Here is a 9,689-nt window from a genome sequence, read left to right as displayed (position 1 = left end):
CAAGCTACTCGTGCCGACATCCACTCATGTTCTCTTCAGCAATACAAAACAATTCTGCAACAATATATTAGTACAGCTAGTAGATAATTGCCTCGTACATTTCTGTTTTGTTTTAATTTAAGTTATGTTTTGTTTCCTGTTTTTAACTTCATCATACATTGTTTCCTTCGTTACAACAATAATATTATAGTAAACTTGCGAACCCGCACTTGTGTGTGTTTTTTTTCAGATACGCATGCCGGTTTGCCAGTAATTGGGTTTACACTACAACTTTATGTTTCTCAATTTTGTAGTTCCTAAGCTTGTTTCAGTGTATAATCTGTTGGTGAACCTAATAAATAAATAAATGTATTTATATACAAGCAGATTTGACTTATGATTTTTTTATATGTATTATGTATCTATGCAGTGCTTCGCTAAAATTTATTCTTATTTAATATAAACTTAGCTTTAACGCAGGTGACTTATGTAAGGTTAAATATGGTACCCCACATATAACCTTACATACTCACTACTACTACGATCCTGCTCACTTATGAACTTACACGTCATTGAACTTACAATAGGAAAACGGGAGTCCATGATTTTTTTTTTAATAAAAATATTAAACAACCACTTCTCAGCTATTTCCGGATAAATAGGAACGTTTGTTTGAAATTAAATTATGTATAAAATAAAAAAGTTACATTTTACGGAAATATACTAGTAAGTTAACAGGATAATTTTTAATTTAAGCAATTAAATATCCCTTGCTTTAAAGGTGAAGGAAAATGGCGTGAAGAAACCTGCATGCATTAAAGTACTCTATAATGTTCTCAACAAAGGTGAGTGGAGTCCACCAATCCACACAGGACCAGCGCCGTGGACGGTTTCAAACCCTTCACATTGTGGGAGGAGCTTTGTAGTGGGACTGTAAAGGGCATGATGATAATGCAGATGATAAACCCTCTTCAATCTTCTTATTCGGAGAGGAGGGTTTACAAGTATCATAATATAGCCAAAAGTAAGCATATAATAACGAACTTAAGCCATTAAGGAACCAGTTGCATCATAGCCGGCTGTAGTGTAGCCCATTTTTCTGACTCGTGTATTTTGAACACGTCTTCTGGAATCACAATCACAAGTGACGTCACCGAGTGCGTGGCGCAAAGCGCGTGGCTGGCGCGATGCTGCGCACGTCAGCCGCCACCCGCGCGTGCGCTGAACCGACACAAATATCTCTGTCTCACTCGGATATATCGGGTGTTTGAATTTTTTTATTCCGCTACAAGTTAGCTGCAACTGCAATCTCTCTGCAGGCTGATTCTGTTTCTCAGTTAACACCTTTACTAAGCACTGTAGAACTATTATTATACACTAACTGTTGTCCGCATTCTACGTCGCCTTGAGAACTGTTTGTTTTCCAAATATCCCAGTAGTATAGCTTATGTTACTCTCCACCCTTTCAACTAAGTCAATGCCAAAATACAAGTCGATTGGTGGTTTAGTGAGAGCAGAAAGGAAGCAAAAAATTGAGAGTTGAAATAAAATGGCAGAGTTGCAATAGGAAACTTAAGTTTTAGAACTCAAAATATGGATATAACAGATTACTTACCACAGTGGCTAGCCTTTGGAGTCAACTGAAATACAGAATTCGAGTCGACTAGAGAAAGTTCAGAAATTATAAACCATTGACGACTAAGGGGTCACAAACCTAAAGAAAACAAAACTAGCTCTTTCTCAGCTTAACTATCAGGAGCTAAAGTAAGAAAAGAATCAGTGACTTCTTTTTTATCAGGTCTTATTTTCCTGGTGAGTATTTATATGGATGTCTACTCTTTCTTTACCAATTGGCATGAATTTCTGTTAGTGGTTCATAAAGATGTTCTTAAGACTAGACCTTCCATAAGTAGCTTTCATCTACATTGAAAACACAAAGAAAATTTCTAAATTATTTAAAAAAATTGCACTTGCCATAAATTTTATCCGTGGCAAAATAGAAATCCGCTTAAAGAAAGCAATTGGCCTGCCAACACGGTAAATAATCAGGTGCTGAAAGGGATGTTGCCAGAAAAACCAAAAGGTAAGATTACTCTTTTAATAGTAATAATTGACGGACCAAGCAGTTGGCCCACCTGATGGTAAGTGGAAACCATCGCCTTTAAACAGATTAAAACTTCACAGCACGTCCTGCAACATTCCTTACTCATTGCCTAGGCGTATAAGGTGGTAAGCCTCATGTGACTGTAATTACACCGGCATTACTAACATGGACGAGCTCTGTCGCTCTACTACTACTAAAATGGGCTTACGACATCAAACGAATTGCAGGGAAGGATTGGAAGAATCAAGGTAAGGCAAGGGAGTAATAGAAGAAGTTTGGGAGGCCTTTACGCGAGAGCTCATGTCTCATAACCTATAGTAATACATATATTATAAATACGAAAGTGTGTTTGCTTGGTTGTTTGTTTGTCCTTCCTTAACGCCCTGACGAAGTTACTAATCAACTTGATTTTCGGCATAGAATTAGTTGAAAGAACGGAGAGTAACGTAGGTTAGGTACTTTGTCCCAGGAAAACAAACGGTTCCCAAGGGATTTGTAAAAAACAAGTTTGTTTGTTAAGAGACATCACAAAGATATGGTAGATTATTGTAAATTTGTACACAATTTCCTTTAAATGTAGTCTAGTATATAACACTGCAAGTTTATTTTTGCTACTAATGTTCGAATTATAGCAGTGACAATTCCTCTTAAATTTAGAAATACTTTTGCGAGCAAACATTAAATTTTCAAATATGTATTGGCTAAAGACTGTCATTATCTTCTTCTTCTTCTTCTTCTGTTCCTGGGCCTTTTCCGCACTTGGTTGGTCTGGGACCGTCCGTTGTACGTATGGCCACTGATGCGGCTCCCCGCTGGATCACTCCAGCCAGCCGAGCTCGCTCCAAAAGCTTAGCAGGCCGCCCAGGTCGCCGAGTGCTTCATGGAGTGTTGCTGAGGAGCCAATGTGTGCTGCGCGTTGTTCTGCTACTCCGTTGCATTGGAGTATTACGTGTATCGGTGTTTCCTCCGCCTCCATGCATGCTCTGCAGAGAGGGCTGTCAGTTATACCTAAAATGGAAAGGTGTTTGTTTAGTGGGCAGTGCCCTGTTATCATACCTACAACTGTCCTTAGTTTAGGTCGATTCAGTTGCAGTAATTTTGTTGTTAGTCGTGGGTTGAGAACTGGTACGGCCTCCTTCGTGTGTTTGCACTCTTTTGTTTTAGACCATAGTACCGAGTGTGATGCTTGCGTCTGGTTGTGGAGCCATGTTTTGTATTCAGTGAAGGGTATGGGTATGATGGGTTCCGGTCCAGCTACCCTTAGTGATGCTGCCTGACGCGCTAATTCGTCGGCTGCGTCGTTTCCTCTGTTTCCGTTGTGACCTCGTATCCATTTTAGGGTTACTCTGTTGGATTTTGATAGGGCTTGTAGGTTCTTGTGACAGTCAAGTATGAGTTTTGATGTTGTTGTGTGTTTGGTTAAGGCTTTTAGTACAGCTTGACTGTCACTGTTTATGTTGATGCTGAAGCCTTTTACCTTTCTGTTTAGCATGGCTATGACTGCTGTTGTTATGCCCACGCACTCCGCTTGGAAGACGGAGTTGTTCTTACCAAGCGGCTGGGCAATGTTTATGTTAAGCTCCGGGCAGTATATCCCCGCTCCAGTGCCTGAGTTTGTCTTTGATCCGTCGGTGTAGACCTCTATTACGACGGTGTCAGCTTTGTCTGTTTTTCCTCCTTCAGCGGCTACTTTATAGTGCCTGTCTAGCACATAGTGTTTCCGCGTCTTGTCACATATCCAGTCTAGTTGTGGGCATTTATTAATTTCTTTTGATAGTATCCTTGTATGTCCTATGTTTGTATCCTTCCACAGCCCGTAAGCCCTCAGTCTAAGGGCTGCAAGTGTGGCTTCCTCTTTGATGTGTAGGTGTAGTGGTGGTATGCATAATATAGCTTCCAGCGCAGTGGTTGGTGTTGTGCTCATGCAGCCTGTGATAGCTAGGCACGCTTGACGTTGGAATTTTTGTAGTTCTAGTTGGGTTGTCGCAAGGAGTGTTCTCGGCCACCATATCAGTGAGGCGTAGTTTAGTGAGCTCCTGACGACTGCTAAGTACAACCATTTCATGATGTATGGTTTAAGCCCCCAGGTTTTTCCTGCCATGCGTTTGCATTGGCTGAGGATGATCGTTGATTTTTGGATTTTTGTATCTATATGTGTCTTCCAGCTTAGTTTGGAGTCCATCGTTACTCCGAGGTACTTTACCTCGGTTGATAGTTTTAGGCTTGTTTTAAACAGTGTTGGTGTTTTTGGAAATTGTGGTTTCCTTTTGTTGGTAAATAATACGAGTTCTGTCTTTTTCGGGTTAACCGTAAGTTCATTTTCCCTGCACCACTGTTCTAGCAGTTTCAGTGCGTTTTGCATTATTGAATTCAGGGTGTTTTCTTGCTTTCCACTTATGAGGATGGTGATGTCATCGGCATATCCTATGGTGAGGAAACCGTTTTTGTTCATTTTTGTTATTAGGTCGTCAACTACCAGGTTCCATAGGATGGGGGAAAGGACCCCTCCTTGTGGGCACCCTTTAGCTACAATACCCTTGGTTGTTCCATTAAAGTCCAGTTGGATGACCCTAAATTCTAGTAGGGCTCTAATCCAAGCTCTTAGTGTGTCCGGTACTTTATGTCTCGCAAGAGCTAAGTCTATGCTCTTGAATGTTGTTTTGTCGAAAGCTCCTTCTATGTCTATAAAAGCCCCGAGAGTCGAGAGTTTGTTTTCCAGGTCGTGTTCTATTTTGCTTACAACAGAGTGCAGAGCTGTTTCTGTTGATTTACCCGTGCAGTAAGCGTGTTGATTTTGGTTTATAGGTATGTGCTTCAGGGTTCCGTCCCGGAGGTATCTATCTCCGAGTCTTTCTAGGGTTTTTAGTAGAAAAGATGTTAGGCTAATAGGTCTGAATGATTTGGGTTGTGTGTAGTCGCTTTTACCTGGTTTGGGTAAGAATACTACTTTTACCTCCCTCCATGTTAGCGGTATGTATCTATGTGCTAAGCATGCTCTAAAGATTTCTGCTAGCCATGGTATGAGTTGTTCTTTGCCCCATTGTAGGAGGGCGGGGAAAATGTGATCTGTACCTGCAGATTTGAAAGGGTGAAAGGATTCGATAGCCCAACGGACCCTTTCATATGTCACAATGTTGTTTGCTATTTCCCAGTCTGCTTTTGTTGGTGTCGTGTTGTTTTCTTCCCACACTGGTTTGTCGACAATCTTACAGCCTGGGAAGTGGGTTTCGATAAGTGTCTCACTCACTTCTTTGTCGTTTTTAGTGTAGTTCCCGTCTTGTTTCTTTAAAGATCCGATGGTGCGGATATTGTCCCTTGACAGGATTTTCCTTATGCGGTTTGCATTATCGTAGTTTTCTATGCTCGTGCAGAAATGTTGCCAGGATTTGACAGTTTTCTGTTGCACAAGTTTTTTGTATTGAGATTGAGCCTCTTTGAACTTGTCCCAATCTGCGTCTTTCCTGGTGTTCTTTGCTCTGTTGAAAAGGTGCCTTAACCTTTGTCTTTTTCTCTCCAGGTCGGGGCCCCACCAACTGTGTTTTGGTGCATGTTTTGTTTTTTGTATTCTTAGTGGGCATGCTTTTTCGTAGCATGTTGTTATGTGTTTTGTTATTTGTTCTACATTTTGGTCTATTTGCATCGTTCCCTTTATTTTGGGTTTGTTGTTGTACATTGTGTCTCCCTTTATAAGAGTTTTGTATTTCTCTCTGTTTGTTTTTCTGGGATTTCTTCCAGGAGTTTCTTGCGGTTTAATCAGATCCAGTTCAAAACTTATTCGCCTATGGTCGGAGAGTGTGAGCTCTTCGCACACGTGCCAGTTTTTTATTTGGTCTGATATGTTGTTTGACGCTAGAGTAAGATCAATAATCGTCTGGTATCTACTTGAAACAAAAGTCGGTTCTGAACCTTTGTTAAGAATGTTTAGGTTAGTGGTTAGCAAGTATGAAACTAGTTGCTCACCTCTTTTGTTGTTTGTTTTACTTCCCCATAGGATGTGGTGTGCGTTGCTGTCGACCGAGATAATCAGATCGGTGTCGTCTTCTTCACATTGTTTTATAAGGTCCATCACCTCTTTTGTAGGTATTTCGCCTTCTATGGGTAGGTACAGCGAAGCCAGGACAAGTGGTCTGGCCGCTGCAACTGTCCCTTGTTTTGTTCCGTTCTGTATTCTTACTGCCGTTAGATCTCTGTAACAGTAATGTGTTAGTAGTGTCGCTGTTAAACAGCGAGGTATGTATATACATGTTCTAGGTTGTTCCTGCGGGCTGTTGTAGTACAACTTACCATTACAGCTGCCGAAACCGCATATGTTTTGGGCCCTTACCCACGGCTCTTGGATTAGGGCGATGGTATCGGTCTCAACCTCCAGCTGTCCTCGTAGTGTGGCCGTTGCTAGTTGTTTGTGCTGGAGGTTGGTTTGTATTATCTTTATGTTGTCGTACGTGGTGTATTATAATGGATTGGAGTTGTTGTTTAAAGGTCGGCCTCAGGGGCCCATCCTTTTAGCAACTCTTGTATCCTCGCCTCGTTTGCGTTCTCGTCATCGTCAGTCTCAGTCTCGGCCACCCCCTCCCATGGTGTCATGTTTGATGGGTGGTTTGTCCCGGTCTCCATTTCTATCGCGTCGATATCCTCGGAGGCGTTTTCAACGGAGGGTCCGGGCGCAGTGGCTTTGAGGTTTGTTGTCGCTGTGTCATTTTTCGTTTCTGGCTCCGGGGTCTTCTTAGGCGGTACGTCGCTGAGTCCTTCGCCGTCGAAGAACCGGATATAGATAGATCCGGTGGAGTAAGAGACTCTCCTTCCCTTGGCCAGGATGTCTTCGACCTGCTCCGTGGGTATTCCTAGGACTAGAAACACTCCCGGAGGGTTGCTGTTTGTTCTTTTATATGTGTACAGGGTCCACGACGAGACCTTGTACCAGGGGTTTTGGAGGGACAGCATTTGTTGGAGTATTGCTATCTCCTCCGTGAAGTCAGGCACGTATAGTGCTGACCTAATCCGCACTGGTATGTCGGCCTGCCTTATGAGCGTGAGCCCCGTGCCCTCCCTTGGCGACTTCAATCGAGGTACGATTTCTTGGAGCCAGGAGAGGGCTTTGTCGTCGTAACACCACAGTTTCAGCACTCCTTCGTTGAGAAAAGCTTTCCCTACAAAGGATGGGGCATATGGTGTCGTTCCTGGCGCTGGTTTTCTGAGGCAGATAGCGAGGATCTCTTTTTGGATTTGACCCTGGACGCTATTTGCCTCTGGTTGGGTCATGTCGCTTCTGGGCACTAGGGTGACGGCCACACTTAGGTGTGGTTGGGTCACTCTCGCGTAAGAGTCCCTTGTGCGCGTTTGTCTGTCTGTCCGTGGTCTTTTGTATTCTCCCCGGGGCGAGATGGTGTCGTCAAGCCTATCCCTTTTCAGGGACTGGCTTGTTGACGTTCCGGGGTTCCCACTCATGTCACCGGTCTCACCACTGCTCCGCCCTCTCCAGTACGCATTCGACCGGTGGGCGACAGGGTGTGTCCGGCGTTGAGCAGGAGTGTTGGTCGATGTTGGTTTTTGGGGCAAGTCACGATTGGATTCCGGTCGGGACACGCCCGCAGATGCGTCCGTGCCCTGTCCAGAGACGACAGTCGCCGCGGGTGGTTGACGGCCTTGATGTGGCTGTCTCCCTTCCCCACTTTGTCCGTACAAGCCTCTAGTCTGGTGATGGACTTCCGCGTGCGTGTTCCTACCGGGTTCCATCGTCTGCTCGTCAGTCTGCGTGGTTTGGGTTTGGGGTGTGTCAGTCCGTCTGTCTGTTTTCTTTTTCTTAGGCCTCTTTCGCTTTTGTCTGCGGACTACCTCTGTCCAAACGCTCTCGGGAGCAGGTGGATGAGGTATCGCAGCAGCAAGAGAGGCCATATTGATCTCTTTGGAAGCGGTCGGTTGGGTGGTTCGGGTGGGCGCGGGTATCGGGGTCCGGTTGACATGGCTGGGGGTCTGTCTTGTGTCGTGTGGGGTCGTTGTCCGTAATGGGAAAGCGTTTGGTCGTTTGATGTTGTGCATAGCACAGGGCGGGTCTGTGCCCCCCCCAGAATACGAGGGGCAGCCTGCAGCCCGAGTTCCGTCCGCGACAGGAGCTCGAGTTGCAGAGAGGGATTCTCCGGTCCCATCTCTGGGTCCGGTACCCTCCTGGGGTAGTGTATCTTTCGGATCCGCTTCCATGGTTTTCTACGATTTGTGTTGTTTGTGAGGTGTTTGTGTGTGATTGTGTTGAGTGAGTGTTTGCTTGTGATGGGGATAGAGTGGTACGAGGAATAAGGTTTTTAGGTGTTTGGGAAATAGAGTGGATCATGGGAGCAAGGTTTTGGATCCTGGCCAGTGTTGGGAGTGATCACTGGGCAGGGATTTTTGAGCGTTGAGGTTTACTCCTCCTACAGGCGAGGCCCGTAGCTTGGCTGCTCGTTTAGCACCACCCAGGGGACACGTGTAGGGTGGGCCTCAGGATGAGGTGGTGGCTCCTACGGACGCGAGCTGCCGATCGTCCCCCAGACTGTCATTATATTAACATCTTTAAATTTATCTCTATTTGTACCTAATGTCAGAGGTTTGAGAATAAAAGGTACTATATTCCATAGTACGATATCGCAAATTACGGTGAAACAACCTGTATATTGGTAAAAACTGTTAGAGCGAGAGAGTGATATACATCGCCTATCGGGTTATCAGGCTGTGTGCAGGAAAAGCGGCGAACCAACAAAGTATCTACAACTTCAATAGAGCCAACTCACTTCACAGTTGCTTACTCGCGTAGCGGTTCAGTTGATTCCGAACGCTCGTCTCGCGTGCACGTCTCTCTACTCTCCACTTCCGAAGTTAACTTTTCGTAAGTTCAACATGACGTTGCGAAGCGTGCTCGTGATGTTGGCACTGGCCGGGGCCACGTTCGCGGGTCCTGAGGTCACCGAACTGAAGGTTGACGTCGTCAGCGTCCCAGAAGGATGCAGCACGAAGTCCAAGAACGGCGATATGCTCACCATGCACTATACGGGCACCCTTGACAACGGCAACAAATTCGACTCCAGGTAAGCGACACTTAATTCCTTCTAACTTGTGTTGTAATGTACACATGTCTTTTTGTTACTTTAAGTGTAGTTTATTTTCAAATTGTTAAGAAAATAGTGAGAACATACCCCCATAAAAAGTCTCTTTCTATTGTGTTTCTTTATATTTATAAAACACACTTTACACTAAAAAGTCGTGAAAAGATTGTTTAAATTATAAGACAAATTAGAAGAAAACTAGACTACGTAAAGAATTAATCGAGCCCGAGGCTTTAATTATCTTCAAGTTCCATACATTTCTATTTCCTCTCACAAATAGTTCTAACGCCTTGGCGTGCGAAGTTATGAACAAGGCGTCTACTAACTGATTGTAAACTAATTATGTGTACCGAAACTACTTTTAACGAAGAGGTAGGTGTGTACGTAGGTATTAACTTTATTCTACAATTCAAAAAACTTACGATTCTTGAATTAAATTAATCGATCTGATTCTTTCTATGTATCAAAGTCATAACGTTCCTTTGGAAAACTTTGGTTCTTTTGTTTAATGCTGCGCTTATATTTTAAGAAGC

At 43.9% G+C, this 9,689-nt stretch overlaps 1 protein-coding gene across 1 annotated transcript in view; it reads left to right on the top strand.

Moving 5' to 3' along the window:
- The first annotated feature begins 8,831 nt into the window (after positions 1-8,831).
- Positions 8,832-9,689, top strand: part of LOC120636092 (FK506-binding protein 2) — a 77,015-nt gene continuing 76,157 nt past the window's right edge. The window contains exon 1 of the mRNA XM_039907389.1: positions 8,832-9,138. Coding sequence (XP_039763323.1) covers positions 8,951-9,138 — 188 coding nt within the window. The 5' untranslated portion in view covers positions 8,832-8,950. The remainder of the gene's footprint in view (positions 9,139-9,689) is intronic.

This window comes from Pararge aegeria, chromosome Z, assembly GCF_905163445.1.
Source record: "Pararge aegeria chromosome Z, ilParAegt1.1, whole genome shotgun sequence".
Classification (NCBI taxonomy): Eukaryota; Metazoa; Arthropoda; class Insecta; order Lepidoptera; family Nymphalidae; genus Pararge; species Pararge aegeria.
This window is presented reverse-complemented; position numbering and strand designations above follow the sequence as displayed.